We start from the raw sequence: 17,713 nt of genomic DNA, 5'->3' as shown, positions 1-17,713 counted from the left end.
CTGGTCTTCATGGAGGTTGGGTGCCCAGTCTTCAAGGATGGAAATACCCAAGCGAGAATTTAAATGAAAATGGATCCATGTTGGAGGCATGCCCAAGTTTCCAAGAATCAATATATATCATCTCTGGAAGAATGTACTCTCAACTCAGGACACACAGAACTCTCAGAGATAAAGTTCCAGGGAACATGAGTTCACATTTAAAAATAAAATTTAAGATGAGGGAAAAGGATAGCATAAACATTATTTAGCCTGCACATAAATGTCTCAATATTGGAATAATGAGATGAAGAACGTAAAATAAATACATCTAATGCATTTTAATAACAGGGAACCCTGGCTGGTGTGGCCCAGTGGATTGAGTGCCAGTCTGCGAAATGTCGCTGGTTCAATTCCCAGTCCGGGCACATGCCTGGGTTGCAGGGCGGGTCCCCAGTTAGGGGCATGTGCAAGGCAACTGACCGATGTATCTCTCACACATCAATGTTTGTCTCCCTCGCTTTCTCCCTCCCCCTCTCTCTAAAAATAAATAAACAAAATCTTTGAGGAAAATAACAGAGGGAATAATGAATGAATAAGGAGCAGTCTCAAAAAAGACCTAACAGGTTTAGGAAAAAACTAACCAATAAAACTTCTATTAAGAAATTAAGAACATAATATTGAAATTAAATATTCAATTGAAGTTTTCATTAATGGTCAGAGTAGCTTCAATTGGACTAATCTTGCTAAGATTAATTATAATATATGTGTAAAGATGTGTAAATACCTTGGAAAGCAACAAAAAACAGCCTGTCAACCCTTGAAGAAGGAAACCACACTGAGTCAAGTCTACACTGGAATAGCGGTTTACAGCTCATCATTTCAGGACACTTCTTATTGTAAAAGGCAGGGGGATAAACCTTTAGTTGGCATTATATCTAATAGTGAAATGTTCAACATTTTTCAATTAGACTGTGAACAAGACAAGAATATTTTCTTTCACCAGTTTTTATGACATTGTAACAGAGGTTTTAGAAAATGAAATAAGCCAAGAAAAAGAAGTGAAGGGCCAAAGATTAGAAAGGAAGAAGTTAAAAACAGGAAAAGCCTGTTTTTATTTGTGGACATGATTGTTGATATAGAAAAGCCTAAAGAATTTACCAAAAAAGTACTAGAAAGAATAAGTAAGTTAAACATGATTACAGCTACAAAGTCAATATACAGATAAATATTCTATTTTTATATACCAGCAGTAAAATTTAAGAAATTTAATAGAACTACTATTTATAATAATATCAAACATTATACAATAATCAAATAAATTTAATATGTAAAAATGTGTAAGGGTTCTACATTGAAAGTAGCAAAATATTGCTGAGAAAAAAATAACTAAATAATAAGATATGTTCATAAATTGGATAACTCAATATTTGATAAGATGTTCATTCTATCCAAAATATCTACAGATTCAAGGCCTTTGCCATAGAATTTGGAGCAACCATTCTTTTTAGAAACTGAGATGTTTATTCTAAAACTTACAAAGGAATGCCGTGTTTAGAAGAGTTAATAACCACTGTGAAAAAAATAACAAAGTTGAGAAATTTATTATATATGATATCAGACATACTTTAAACATACAGTAATCAGGGGTGTGTGATAATGGTGTAAGTATAGACAAATAGATTAATAAAATGAAATAAAGTCCAGAAAGATATATATATATATAGTCAACTGATTTATAGCAGAAGGGGAAAGGCTGGTCTTCTCAACAGGTGTTGCTGAAACAACTGGATACGCATATGTGGGGGGGAAATGAACATGACTCCCTCCTCACACTATCTACAAAAGGTAATTCAAGGTGGATCATAAACCTCTAAAGCATCCAGAAGTAAACATAGGGTAATATCTTCATAACATGGTATAAACAGAGATTTCTTAGAACACAAATAGTAGTAATCTTAAAAATTCAGGCTGCTGTAACAAAAATACTATAGAGTGAGTGGCTTAAACAACAAACATTTATTTCTCACAGTTTTGAAGGCTGGGAAGTCCAAGACCAAGGCTCTAGTAGATCTGGTGTCTGGTTAGACAGCCTGCAGACAGCTGCCTGCTCACTTCTTCACATGTGGGGAAGGGGAGAGAGAGGGAGGGCAGAAGGTAGAGAGAAACAGAGAGAGAGACAAGCTTTCTCTTGTCTCTCATATGGGCACTAATTCTATCATAAGTGCTTTACCCTCATGACCTGATTTCCTCCCAAAGACCCTGCCTACAAATAACATCACACTGGAAGTTAGAGTTTCAACATATGAATTTGGGGGATGGGCATAAACATGCAGTCCATAATAATTGGACTTCATCAAAACTAAAAACTTCTGATTGTCAAAGAACATTATAATTAAAATGAATAGTTATACCATAGAGTGGGAGAAAATATTTGCAATGTGTGTTTATGACAAAGGACTTGATTGTATCCAGAAACATGTAAAGAACATATAAAGAACTCAATAGTAAAAGGACAGCCCAATTTTTAAAATGTCCAAAGATCTTGAAAAATCATTTCACAAAAGAAGACATAAGAACTATCAATAAGCCATATCAGTAGTCATCAAGGAAATGCAAATTAAAGCCACAAAGAGGAATCATTTTATACCCACTACAATGACTGTAATTTACAAGATTGACAGTACCAAGTGTTGATGAGACATTCTCCTAAATTTCTAGTGGGAAAAGAGAATTATAAGCCATTTGAAGCATAGTTTTGTCAGTTTCTCATAGAGGCAAACGTACACCTGTCCTGTGACAAGAAATTTCTCTTCCTGGTGGAAATTCCACTCCTTGTATGATATTTATCCAGGAAAATTGAAATTACATCTTCAGAAATCTCGGGCAAGAATGTTCATAACAGCTTTACTCATAAAGCCCTCAAATCAGAAATAGCCTAAATACCCTTCACCCATCGACAGCATAAACTTGTAGTAGCACATTCAGCAACGGAGTGCTGCTTAGCAGTATGGAGGAATGCGTTCCACAGCAAGCAAGAACATGAATTTTAAAAACTGTGTTGAGTAAAAGAAGCCAGACACAAAAGGATATCTTCCCTGCGATTACACCTATTGACGTTCTAGAATAGATGGTAGAAATAAATATAATTGTTGCTCTGGGAAGGGTATTTGACTGGAAAGGTTATGCGGAAACTTTCTGAGATAATGGGAGCATCTATATTTTGACTGTATGGTGGTTGTACTTACATGAGTATGACCTATATTGAATTCAGTTAATTGTACACCAATAATATGTGCGTTTTATTGCTTATAAATTATACATCAATCTGAAAAAATGTAATAGGTTAAATAGCAGATGATTAACACATAAATAGAAAAATCAGTAAACTGAAAGATAAATCTAAGTAATTTACACAAACAATAGCATAGAGACACAGAAAGATGGAAAAATAAGAGAAATGAGGTGACTTGAAGAATAGAGTGAGAAGTTCTTAAAATGTTTTGTTGAAGTCCAAGATAAAAATAATATATCTCCCAAAATAGAGACATTAAGTTTTTAGATGATGATATCAATATATTTAAGGTAGAAATGAATTAACAAAATTTTAAAAATAGGAAGCAACCACTAATAAAAATCATAACCCATTTCACTGAAATTTTAAGAATATTTCAAAATAACTGAAGGATCCATGAAGAGGAAACTTTAATGAATATTAATAAACAGGTAAAACAGGTGAAGGGGTTAAGCAAAGAAAAGCAGACCCAAAGGGAAAGGGGCTGGGGGGGAGGAGAGGCGAAAGAGGGCATTGGAACCACGTGGGCAGTGAGCACACGACACAGTATACAGTGATGTGTTGTTGAGTTGTACTCTTGAAACCTGTATGATTTTATTAACCATATCACCCCAATAAGTTCAATTAAAAAACAGAATATATTACATACATATCACCACAAGTGGGTTGCGGATATAGCTAGAGTAATGTGCATAGCCTTAAAAGTTTCAACTAGGTGAAACAGAACAAGTGGGTACAGCTGCCTGTGGCACCAAAAGCCAAACTCATGAGACAGGTGTTGGTCCAGAAGGAAGGAGGCTTGTATTCAGGTGTTGGACCTGGAAGAATGGTGGACTCCCGTCCCAAAGACCTTCTTGCCTTCCTGTGCAAGCCCTTGTGTGGTTCTTACAAGGGCTGGGGTGTGGCTTGTTTTCTCTATCCAATCATCCTGCTAGCTTTCAGCATGCTCAGTTTACAAACCTCCCCCTACTCCATCTTGGCCAATGGGGGATATGCCCCAGGGCTCCCTGTCTATGGTGTCAGGGTCAGAGGGCAGTAGGAGGATGCAGGACCCACCGTCAGGAAGCCGGGGGATACAGCAGCCCTCAGCCCATCTCCAGATGCTGGACATAGTGGCTGCACCTGTGGGGGAGCTGGTTGAAGTCCCCAGGGCACCCCTGGATCTGATGCACCCCATCCTCTATGCAGCCCCTTGTGGCTTGCCCCTCTGACTTATTGTCTATGGTAATTTAGGAAGAAAGGCTAAAAATTAATGACATAAACATCCAATTTAAGAAGTTGAAAAAGGGGAAAACCAAAGAAAAGAGAAGAAAAAATAAAGTTAAGAACATGAATTAGTAAAATATGAAATTAAAGCATATGGAAATTAAAGGAAAGGGTTGTTTTCAAAAGATTAATAAAATTAACAAATCTGTGGAAATATGGATTAAAAGTAAAAGATAGGAGATACAGATATATACTATCATAAGTGAACATAACAGTTAAAGCAGAGATTTATGTGGAATAGAAAGTATTTGGGAAACTCTGTATTATCTTGTTCTATGAAACTAGTATAAACTTAATTCTCCAAAGGAAATGCTTAAGAAAGGCAAAATAATGTCCAAAATCACTCACAAATTTAATCTAAGAATTGTAAGCCAAATATTAGCAACCTGAACACTACAATGAATACAAATTAGGATAATACATGATAATAAAGTTGGATATATCTCAAGAATGCAAACATTTAATATTTAAAAAGGACCCATGGAGAAATCAAAGGGGAGTAGAATTGAGGGTGGGAGGTGGGGGTCACTGGGGCAGGGGAGAATGATGGGGGGAAATAGAGACCACTGTACTTGAACAACAATAAAAAATAAAATAAAATCCTTGAAATTGGAAAAAAAATCCAATAAAACAAGTCACTGCCTTAGTAGATTAAAAAATAAATGATTATTTAATCACCTCAATAGATACAGGGGATTTTTTCATACACTTTTGCATTTAGTTAGGATAAAAATCTCTTAGCAAACAAGGAATGTAAATAAATTTTATTAATGAGAGATGCCTGATAAAAATTTAGAGCAAACACTTTACATAATGATGAAACATTAGAAGTATGCTCTTAAAAGTCAGTGGGATAAGCACTTCTATTCAGTATTTTACCAGAGATCCTACCCAGTGCAGTACGATATGAATAAAATTAAAAGAAAGGTTAGAAAGTAAGCAACAAAATGTATTTCCCCATGTGATATGATTAACTCTGTAGAAATCCAGAATGTAACAACAAATTACTATAATTAAGTAGAGAGTTTACTGTGGTTGCTGGATGTAAGATTAATAACACAAGACCTCAGGGTAGTATTTTTAAATACCAGAAATGTAGTTGATAAGTAGTTATACAAATACCATTTATAAAAATCAGAATATAATATATCTAAGTAAATATATAAGGTATCTAGAAATCTAACAAAAATCTAAGAGCTTTGAGAGACTTATACACATTTATAGAAAGACGTAAAAAAGATGTAAATTGATAGGCTCATTCTCTTTTCTTCTGGGCACAGCGCTAGACAGCACACCCCAGCCTTCTTTGTGCTGGTTGTGGCATATGGCTCGGTTCTAGCTCGCGAAATGGGAGATGACTTTTGCACACCAGCCTCGGACCCGGGCTGATAGTGATCTGTGCAGCTGATCTCTACGCAGTCTTCCTGGGTTGTGGCCAGAAAAGGGCAGATTTGCAGAGCCGTGAGATGGAAGGAGCCTGCATTCCCTGAACCACTGTTTGGAGGAGAGCTCCCTGCTGCTCAGGAAAACCCATTATGTGAGGAAGAAGAACGTTAATGTAGAGCTTAAGCTTTTTTACTTTCTTGGATGTGTGTGTTGCAGTAGCTAGCATTACCCTAACTAACTCAGAAAGATGTACTGGGTTTAAAAATAGAAAGACTGGACATCCCAGACATATCAGTAGTTTTCAAATTTACCCACAGGTTCGATACATTTCCAGTGGATTTCCAGCAGAGGAGTTCATGAAGCTTGGCAAGCTGATTCTAAAGTTTATGTAGAATGACCAAGAGCAAAGAGTTGCCAAGACAGTTCTGAAGGCATGAAGAACAGGATGGGAGGACACGCAATATCAGAACTAATTATAATGCCATAGCTCAAACTAATTACCAATGACGGAGGGAATGTAATTTAAACCACAGTGATTTAATACTTACAGAAGGTAAAAAATAGAAGTTGATACCACTAAATGATAGGATTTAGAGCAATGGAAACAGGTGGGTGGGACAAAAGTTGCTTTATAGTTGTTTGCATGGAAAATAATGCAATAATTAATACATAATACAAGAATAAACTCTCTGTTTCACGTACTCACAACTGTAAACCTACTTTTGCCCGCCCCAAGTATTGGACGATATCTGGTAAAGTTGAAGATACCACATCCTTAACCCAGCAGTTTTACTATGTTCCACATTTCCACTCGGGAACATGCAAAATGATGTTAATAGAAGCATTTTTGTAATAGCACACAAAAAGAGAGAATATGAATGTCCAACAATCATGAAATGGACAAAATAAACATGGTGTGTCAATTCAATGGTATCTGATGCAGAGTAAAAATAAGTACTGTAATATGGATTAAATTCACAGATAGGATTTTAAGTGAAAAGAGGCAATTTGATCAGGAATTAATATAAGATTTATCTAAACATTTAAAAAATGAGGACTCTGTATTATTTAAGGGTATCAGATCTGTGGTAAAACTGGAAATGAATGCAAGCAAATGATAAGCCCAAAACTCAGGGTAGGACCCTTGGCGTCGGGCAGGAGAACACGACGGGAGGAGCACGTAGGGCTTCCTCGTTGGCGCCGTTCTGGTTTTTTAACTGGCGGGGAGTGCAGGGGTGTTTTTATTCTCATGCTTCAAAACTTGCATACGTGTCCCAGTATGTTATCTGTTGCAAGGATTTCCTTACTTAAAAATGAAAGTAGTCATTGGCTCCACCTGTATTCTTTTTGTCAGACCATTATTAGCTGTTCTTATTAAATGACAAAAGCTTATTAAATTAAGCTTTTCCCACCAAAGTACTTAACATATGCTGCTTCTTTTCCCTTAAATACCCTCTACTTCCTCATCAATTTACTTATTATGGGAATGTTCCCTTTGGAACCTGGTTCAGGTGTCACCTCAAACATCCATGACCTTCCTAAATTTTAATGTTATCATTTTTAACATTAAGATAATAGTTCCTAGCTCACAAAATTGTAAAGTTGTTTTAAAGATTACAGATATCTTATTGAAACTGGTATTAATGGTAATCTATTCAGATTTTTTTTCACCAAACATGTGTTGAACATCTCCTGTGTTACAAATGCTGTAGGGGGTACGAACTGAGCAAGATATAATGCTTCTTCTCGAGGAAGGAGCTGATCATACAAGTAGACCAAACTGCCATAAGGGATGGAATTGTGGAATATAAACAGTGTTAAAGAACCTTACAGGAGAAAGGAACTAATTTTGTAAATCCTGCTCAAGGAGGTGGTGGCATAGCCCTGGCTGGGTGGCTCAGTTGGTTGAGCTTCATCCCTTCCACCAAAAGGTTGCAGTTTTGATCCCTGGTCAGGGCATATACCTAGGTTGCGGGTTTGATCCCCGGACAAGGGACAGCCAGTCAATGTTTCTCTCTCTCCCTTCCTTCCCCTCTCTCTTAAAAAATCAATAAGCATGTCGTCAAGTAAGGATTAAGGAAAAAAAAAAAGAGGTGGTGCTATATATACCTCTAATGATTTTTTTCATAATGATGAGCTTCAAATGATTTTTTTTCAGTTTGTTCTTGTGTATGCAAAGTTCCTCTTCATCTTTCCTACTTCCTACTAGACACTCCAAGTATTTCGGGTAGTCACCATGCCCCCATGAAGATCATAAAAGATCCGCCCATCCCATACTCAGCCTCCCTCACTCTCACTGCCATCCAGGGGAAGCTGTCCACTGTTGCCTGTTGGCAGACAGGATAAACAGATTCCATGTTAGCCTTGTCTAGACTTGGGCAAAGTAAGTGTCCTAAAAATGCCACGTAAATATTTTTTTGGAATGGTATGTCTCTCTGAATCATCTGGCTTAATTAGACTGGTCATTTTGATTACATTTTTTATGTGACCAAGAAAACCAATATCTGACAAATTTACTGACCCAGAGAGAAACTTCTGGGAAAAAGCTAATACTTACTGGACCCCAGCTCCTGTAAGCCACAGTGCTAATTTTTCCATTACAGAATGATGCCCTCACCTCTGCAGATTTAGAAACATCTTAAAACCTTCTAGTTTATTAAAATCATTGGAGACTTAATGAGGATTTAATGGAGACAAGAAAATAAAACTTGTGTGAAGCTTCTCCAGAGATTCTTGAAAGCTCAGTTTACTAGTAGAACTTTTAAAAGAGATGTGTATTTTCTTGTCTTCTAGAATATCTCGTTAAAAAACATTAGGCCTTGCATAACCCTTCTCTTAATCCTCTAATGGCCTCTTAGAAAAAAAAATCTAAAATTCTTTCTGTGGCTTACCAGATCACTACCTATGGCCCAGCCACACTGTCCTTCTTGTCTCTGTTGAACTTACCATGCTTGTTCTCAAAGGCTAGGGGCTATGTGCTAGCTCTTCCTCTGACAGAATCACTCTTGCTCAGATTTTTATTGAGTTTTCTTAGCTCACGCAGGCTTCTGCTCAAATCTTCTCAAATGCTACCTCCTCAGAGAAGTTTCTCCTGGTCACCCTATTTAAAGTACAATTCAGATCGTTTTCCATAGCTAATTCTGCTGGGTGTTTTTTCATACTATATGGCACTATCTGAAATTACTATGTATGGTAGATTTTTAATACTTGTCTTTCTGCTAAATATAAGCTCGAAGAGAACTGGGGTTTGGTCTCTGTCCTGGTGCTTGGTACCTAGTGGTGTTCAATAAATATTAGTTGAATAAATAAAGGTAAGAACTTATGTTTCCGTTGCTTAGAAGGCATAGGGTTAAAAAAAGACAGGCTTCGTGGTGCTAGCTTTGGCGGTACAACACGGAGGCAGTGTGAATTTTTATGGAAAATATACAGAACTTGCCATCAGAAAATATGGGCATGTTAGGCACATGAGTGGGCAGGTCTGAGCATCAGTCTCCTCTGACCAAATAGATTAGACCAAAGTTGGTAAGATCAAAGGAAATAAGAAGTGGTAACTTTTCATGAATCTTAAAATTTTCCTATAATTATTGCCACCTCTTTGGGCCACCACCTCTTTTTTCCCCTTAATCCTCACCTGACGGCATTCCTATTGATTTTTTTTAGAGATGGGGAAGGAACAGAGAGAAAGAAAGAAACATTGATTGGTTGCCTCTTGTACATGAAAATATTACAAAAAGAAAACCAGCTATTCAAATTAAAATTTACAACTTTTAGAACTAGAAGAACTCTCCTAAACATCAAATAAATTTACAATCATTCTTAAAAGGAAAAATCTGCAATGAAAAAATGAGTTGAAAAGCTGTTATAAGACAACAAAATATATTTCCACATATGCATGCATTAAAATGCAATTATAAGCGTTGTTTTATCGTCTCTTAAATTTTAGTCTTTGTAAAATTAGCTAGGATTTTCATAATGGTTCTTTCTCTGAGGATTAAGTAGATATGCCAATCTCAACTGGTTACGGATTTTATTTTCATAATATCCCCAGCCATCTATTATAATCCTTGTGAGTCATTCTACGTAGATAAAAGAAAAGAGTAAAATCCCACTTCAAATTAAGTTGTTTAAATTCCCTTTTTCTAAGAAGGAAATCTTGCTGTTGTGTGGTAAATCCTAAAAAGCGTTAGTAAAAATTTAAATGTCTAAAAGAACAATTTAAGGTAAACGTGAATATTTTTAGCATTTAAATAAATGGCTGAATTTTATAGTTCACTGACTCATACTTTCCTAAGTAAGGTCCTATTTTGATATGCTAACCTTATTTATTTAGGGATTTAGCCAAGATCACTGCCATACTATTGAGATAGTGTGGGTAATAAAGCTATTAAAATGTGCATGTTGAAGCTCAGGTATAATTTGTGTGTCTGTTTACTTCAGTGAGGTGGAGGGCATTTTATTAATAATATCTGCACATATTGAAGATAAAAAGTATGTGCTAAATAACCCCCGTGGAAGGAAATCAACTTTGTTTTGCAGGGCAGGCTGTCAGTCAGTCATATACACTGCCTCCGTTCAGTGAGCGTGTCTTCTGTTGCTCCCGCCTTCTTTCCTGTCTCTATTCTGTGCGTAGAGTTCATTGAATAGTCTCTCAGAAAAGTGCAGTGGCCTATTCTGAAAAGACAGAGGAGGGTAGCACCAGTTCATTACCCTGGGAAATTTCCTAATCCTCAGTCAGGGCTGAGCTTAGGTGTTACCCCCTGACATCTTTCCCAACCTTCTTCCTTATGTTCCAGAAATATATGGGGGGGGGGGGGGTTGGCCGTCTGAGTTTATATTTTACATAATCTTTTACTCTTATCATATATTATGTGATACAATATTAATCACATATGTGAAAGTATTCCCAACACACGGAGCTTCTCCTAGTCAACTCTGTATCTATATGCCTAGCACAGGGCCTGGCCAATAGTGGGTTCTGGCTGAGTTAATACTATTATTCAGAAAAAATAAGCTAATGCAGCTGCTATTCACCACCCACCTCCCTGAGATGGACTGAAAGTGTACAGAGTCCAGCCAAGGTTCAAACGGGATGATCCTGGCTTTTTCTTTGGACTGTCAAAATTGAGTGGGGCAGACATTATGCATAATGGTTTTAAAGACCGTTGAGCCCTGGCTGGTGAGGCTCAGTGGATTGAGAGCCGGCTTGGGAACCAAAGGGTCACCAGTTCGATTCCCAGACAGGGCACATGGCTGGATTGCGGGCCAGGTCCCTGGTAGGGGACACTCAAGAGGCAACCACACATTGATGTTTCTCTCCCTCTTTCTTCCTCCCTTCTTTTCTTTAAAAATAAGTAAATAAAATCTTTAAAAAAGAGAGACTATCAAGAATTTTAAATGCCTTTTCTCAACAGTGATCCCTTTCCCAAACTCTCAATTATGTTATTGTTTTTTTTTCTGCGATGGAGCTTTTAAGTCCATTATTTCACCCTTCTCTTCTCTTCCCAATGAGCACCACCACTGATTTGAAAATTATGTTCATCCCGCTGGCCCTGGGCTGCTTCACGTGTGTTTTTCTGGTCTCCCTTTGCCAAAGCATTCCTCTAGGGGCTGTGGGTGTTGAGGTTTGTCCACAGAAATTTCTCCAGTGTAATTAGATGTACACCAGGCCCTATAAAAAATAAACAAGAGGGTCTGTGTGTGTGTGGTTGTGTGTGTGTGTGGTGTGAAGTAACGGTGAGAGTGTAGAAAGAAGACTGGAGAAGTTAGAGGGAGTCTTAAAGAGGAACATGAGTTTTATTGTGTCTGAAAATTTCTTTGACATTGTTTTCCAGGTGGACTTTGGATTTGCTAAGAAAATAGGATCTGGACAGAAAACATGGACATTCTGTGGGACCCCAGAGTACGTAGCTCCTGAAGTCATTCTCAACAAAGGCCATGACTTCAGTGTGGATTTTTGGTCCCTGGGAATCCTAGTGTATGAGCTCCTAACGGGCAAGTAAGTCCTTCAAGTTGTGTTCAGCCTCTTCAGAGAAGTCAAAAATAAGTAACTAATGATAGAAATATATATATATATATATATAAAACGTAAAGTTTAATGTTTTGGAAATGTGATGCCTTTTCCTCTTTACATTATTTTACATATGGTATTCTTGCTACTTTATAATGTAGAGAAGAGACTCAGGAGGGTAAAACAAAGGAGTAAAGAATGCTATGGTTTACCTAAAATGGCAAGGTCTATTATTATGGATAACATATTAAGAATATGCAAGTTTTGATAATCCAGCATAAGAATAAGAAAAGGAATTGAAATTAAAGGCTATGTTGTTTCCTCATATATATATAGTAATTGAGAAAATCATGTTTCAGTTAAATTCATTGATCAATTAGACTAAATTTAGCTATGTTCTTTTATCTTCCCTAGAAATCATTAATCAGAAATGCTAACAGAAAGCAACATTGCTGGAATTAAGCTCTATTCCCCTTGTCAACTGCTTTCTGGAGGTGCTAATTAACAGAGACGTGCCACAGCAGGGGTTTTAGCAGTCAGAATTGAATTGTCATTCCAAACGAGATTAAAAGGCTACATTAATGAATCCGAGATTCCAAATATTCAGCATACATGCACACATACACATTTATATGCATGCACACGCACCCACATACATATGTAGGCTATATGTAATATTAACTCATATTTGTAAAGCATCTTACAGTTCACAGAGCACTTACAGGTGTATTATCTGGGTTAGTTTTCACAAACTTCTGTGGAAATTAAAACAGTAACTTTTATTATTTTTTATAATTTAAATATTTATGATTATTCTATGATTTAAATTTCATAGATTAGAGTACCAGGGCAGTGAGCTACCTGCCTAAGATCGGGGATTTGACCCCAGATCTGCTAGCTCTGAATGTGCTGCATTTTCCCTGCACGCTTGTCAGGCAGTACCACGCATGGACATGGCCACCGGATTTCCATCAGTTCTCCTTCCAGTTTTGTGCCTCCACTTTTCGTTAACTGATTCATTCGATCATCCTCATAAACCTTTATAACCAAGTGTTCAGAGTCTTAATTGCAGGGAGGATTTGCGTAATTGAATGGCATAAGAAAACACTGGAATGAGCCCATTGATGGGAATTCAAGTCTCAACCCATACTTTACAAACAGAATCTTTGCGAACTTTTTACACTACAAATTTCAGTGTTAGGTTATCTGTGACTACATCCTACATCCTTGTCAACATGCATTGAGCAAACAGATGTGAAGGATTATTTTATACTATCTGTAATCAATCTCAAATATTCATTGCTTAAGATTTTGAAGGAAAGAAGAGAAAAACATCCACATTGTCATTCAGAGAGAAAGTTGCTTAAGGTCTTGTGACACGAGGAATTCCATTTTGTGAATTTGTTTTCTTCTTGAAAAACTTGTTAGCTGTGTTTCTAAGAGATACATGATGGTTCCAATAGGTAACTGGAGAATAAACATTTCTGTTTTCATCAGCTGGGATAAATTGTTAAAGGTGTAAGGAAATAAAATGAGGCAATAAGGAAAGGCAAAAAAATAAAAAAAAACAATATCTTGTAGTTACTAAGGTGGCTTGAGGTATCATACAAAAAAGTTGAAAAATTGTTTTTGTAAAGGTTTTCAGGGTAGGGCACAAGAAAAGTTATTTTTATTTTTTAAATATATTTTATTGATTATGCTGTTACAGTTATTCCAATTTTTCCCCTTTGCCTCCCTCCACCCAGCACCCCTCACTCCCTCAAGCAATCCCCCCACCATTGTTCAGGTCCATGGATCATGCATATACGTTCTTTGGCTTCTGCATTTCCTATATTGTTAACATCCCCCTGTCTATTCTGTGCCTACCAGTTTGTACTTCTTAATCCCTGCACTTTTTCCATCATTCTCTCCCTCCCCCTTCTAACTGATAACCCTTGAAATGATCTCTATATCTATGGTTCTGTTTCTGTCTGCTTGTTGGATTATTTGGATTTTTAGATTTAATTGTTTATAGTTGTGAATTTATTGCCATTTTAATGTTCATAGTTTTGATATTCTTTTTATTAAATAAGTCCCTTTAACATTTTATGTAATTATGGCTTGGTGATGATGAACACCTTTAGCTTTCCTTGTCTGGGAAGCACTTTATCTGCCCTTCCATTCTAAATGACAGCTTTGCTAGATAGAGTGATCTGGGTTGTGGGTCCTTGCTTTTCATCACTTTGAATATTTCTTGCCAGTCACTTCTAGCCTACAAAATTTCTTTGGAGAAGTGAGCTGACAGTCTTATGGAAACTTCTTTGTAGGTAAATACCTGCTTTTCTCTTGCTGCTTTTAAGATTCTCTCTTTGTCTTTAATTTTTGGTGTTTTAATTATGATGTGTCTTGGTGTGTTCCTCTTTCAGTCTCTCTTGTTTGGGACTGACTCTCTGTGCTTCCTGGACTTGTATGTCTATTCCTTCACCATTTTTAAATGCCCTGAATTCTAGAGTCAGGAAATAAGTGAAGATGAGAAAATAACAGAAACAAACTCAAAACAAAATATAATATATTTGTAAATATATAAAAGAGTTGAAAATATTAAAGCAATATTTTTTTCCTACCTCTTTTTCTTCACAAGCAAAACACAGGTTATTTAAAAGTTAGTGTACTGACCTCATTACAAGTTTATTACCAAGGATAGGGATTCTCAGTATCAAAAAGGTCTCAAGCATGACCAAGAAACAGAGAATAGTTAATGAAAATCATCTTTATTTTTCAAATGTTAAAGGATATAAAAGAATGGATATTAAAATGTTTTTAAAAGCAAAGTATATTCATTAAAATACTATTTAAATTCAACTCCCAGGGCTTGCTTACTCATCTTGGCAACACTTTTCTTGAAATGCTCTCTTCACAGGACTTCTCTTTCCCCATTCATTTTCCCACACTGCTGGCTCCATCCCAGTCTCCATTGCTAAGTCCTTCTCATCATCCTGACTTCTCATTACTGGGCCACTTCAGTTCCTGATCTCTGTTCCATCTACTCACTCCCTGGGTGAGATCATCACGTTCCACGGTCATTAATACTATCTGATGACTCCTCAGAGTCATACCTCCAGCCCTAACCTCTTCCACAAAAGTGAGACTCATAAATTCAACTGCCTGCTTAGCATTTCTATTTCATGTTCTAAACATAACTCTTGATTCCTCATAACCTGCTCTGCACCCTTCCACCTCCTCTCTACCCCAGTCTTCTCTTAGTCAATGTTAGCTCCATTCTGTAGGTCAAAACACTTGATCATCATTGTTAAATTCTTTCTTTCTACCATACACCCCATTCACCTTATCAGTGAATCCTGTTGGTTTAACTGTCTAAATAAACCCAGAATCCAGCCACATCTCACCATCTTCACCACTACTACTGTCCTAGTCTGGGCTACCAGGCCTTTCTTCCTCCACGGCCGTCACCATCGCAGTTTCTGCATATTCTGGCTGTTGGCAATCAGATCATTTGAGCCAAAACATATTCCTAGGTCCTTACCATAGCCCGCTAGATCTGTAAAATATTGTGACCATCTCTTACATCCCTTTCTCTTGCTTGCTCACTCCACTAGTAACAATGTCATCCTCACTGCTCCAGGTTTTCCTGACTCATGGCCGTTACACTTGCTGTCTTAGAATCCTCTGACCACAGATGGTCATTCACTCCTCGTCTTCATTCTTACTTCTGCTCCATTGTCAACTTGAGAGAGGCTTCTTGTTTCTATTCTGTCTAAAAAAAATTACACATCTCTCTGTCATTTTCTGTCCCTCCCTTTATTTTTCTTTTTAGTAATTATCACCATCTGACAAATTACTTGTACGCATAAATGTGTATGTGTGTAATTTGTTAAGTGATGTGAAATTAATGAAATGATTTTTCTGCCATGTCTCCAGATTTGTCATAAAAGAACTAATGAGAGAGGGGGGAGAGTTAGGGAGGGAGAGAGGAAGGGAGGGAGGGAGGAAGGAAGGAGGGCAGGCAGGCAAGCACAAACTTAGTTGTAAATGTGTCTCAGACCCTGGTCCTAGTGTTCTGTTTTGTTTTTTCTCTAGCCCACCCTTTTCTGGGATTGACCAAATGATGACCTACAATTTGATTCTCAAAGGAATTGAAAAAATGGATTTTCCCAGAAAAATAACAAGACGACCAGAGGATTTGATTAGGAGACTTTGCAGGTGAGAATGACAGAAACCTCTTGGTCCTGGGGAAAGTGAGAAGGCTTTTGATTTCTGTTTTCACACATTTTAAATCAGGTATATGTTTACTTTTTTTCCTTTTACATTATCTGTAGCTAAATTTATTTAAAGAAAAATCATTTTCTGTTTTGCAGTCTATGCTGGGAGTTTGAGTTTACCTTATGTTTTAGAATCACAGTACCTACTTATAATATAAAAGAGATTTAAAATTTTCAGGTTACTTCAGGAATCATCTTTATCTGTTCTAAAGCAAAATGGAACCACAAACCTTAGCTTAATAAGGGAATAATTAATTTACAATTTATTACTTGAAGAGAAAATTGGTGGTGATGATAAACTGTTACTATATGTCTTCTTTCCAGCTTCATTTTTTTAAAAAGTGCTTCTCTGGATTTGTTTTATCTTATTTTTATTTTTATTGAGGTATATTGACATATAATACTGTATTAGTTTCACATGTACAGTGCAATGATTTGATATTTATATACTCTGCAGAATGATTACCACAATAAGTTTAGTTGATGATGTGGATCCCAGCCTGTGGGATCTGTGTGTTGTGGCAGCAATGGACAAATTCACACGGACTACAGAAATCCTGTGGAGAAAAAGGGACGGCATGGCCACTCTCTCAAGAGGAGAGGGCGCTGACCCTTGCCTTGACAGGCTTTTATTGCTTTTCTGGGCACATTATATTGAGGATGGCCCTCATTTACTATGCACAGGTTCGGCTTTAGGTGGTTACCTTTTACAGAAAACAAAGGAGAGGAGCTTGCTGATTACATAAAAAAAGGAAGGATATTTGCAAATGTAAAGGGAAAGTGGTTGAACTGGTTACACTCCATACTTGGGAGGTTTAGCATAGATTTTAGGAAGTTACTTTAAAGATATGCAGTAAACATTTGCTGCCTCAATTCAGGGTGGGGGAATTTTAGCAAAAGCAAGCCTCTTAGCGGCCTAGGTAAAATACAGGCCTGATCTCCATGTGAGAACCTATCCATGGGCGTGGGTCCTGTGTGCTGGACCTCACTTTCCACTGGCTTTTCCGAGTGGGAGCTGGGCCCACACCACACAGAATGATCTCCTATAAGTTACCATCCATCACCATACAAAATTACGAAAAAAAAATTTTTCTTGTGATGAGAATTTTTAAGATTTACTCTCTGGGCAGCTTTCAAATATGCACTACAATATTATTGACTATGGTCACTGTGCTGTAAATTACATCACCATGACATTTGTTTTATAATGGGAAGTTTGGACCTCCTGGCCCCCTTCACCCGTTTTGTCCATCTCCACTCCACCGCCCCACCGGCAACCGCTGTTGTGTTCTCTGAATCTGTGAGTTTTGTTTTGTTTGTTTTCTTTTAGATTCCATATATAAGTGACATCCTAGAGTATTTGTCTTTCTCTGTCAGACTTATTTCACTTGGCCTAATACCTTCAGGGTCCATCCATGTTGTTATAAATGGCAATATTTCAAATATTTTATTTTTATAGCTGAATAGTGTGTCTGTGTGTGTGTGTGTGTCTGTCTGTCTATATATCTCACATCTTTATCCACT

The 17,713-nt window shown here is 37.1% G+C and overlaps 1 protein-coding gene across 5 annotated transcripts in view; it reads left to right on the top strand.

The window, feature by feature from the left end:
- PRKG2 (protein kinase cGMP-dependent 2) overlaps window positions 1-17,713 on the top strand; it is a 92,627-nt gene that overhangs the window by 62,565 nt on the left and 12,349 nt on the right. For all 5 annotated transcript variants that reach the window (XM_045184842.3, XM_045184838.3, XM_024577083.4 and 2 more), the window contains 2 exons: window positions 11,755-11,918; window positions 16,008-16,130. In XM_045184842.3, coding sequence (XP_045040777.1) covers window positions 11,755-11,918; window positions 16,008-16,130 — 287 coding nt within the window. The remainder of the gene's footprint in view (window positions 1-11,754; window positions 11,919-16,007; window positions 16,131-17,713) is intronic.

This window comes from Desmodus rotundus, chromosome 4 (assembly GCF_022682495.2).
Source record: "Desmodus rotundus isolate HL8 chromosome 4, HLdesRot8A.1, whole genome shotgun sequence".
In the NCBI taxonomy this organism is placed as follows: domain Eukaryota; kingdom Metazoa; phylum Chordata; class Mammalia; order Chiroptera; family Phyllostomidae; genus Desmodus; species Desmodus rotundus.
The sequence above is the reverse complement of the archived record's forward strand: the minus strand, read 5'-3'. Positions and strand labels throughout refer to the sequence as shown.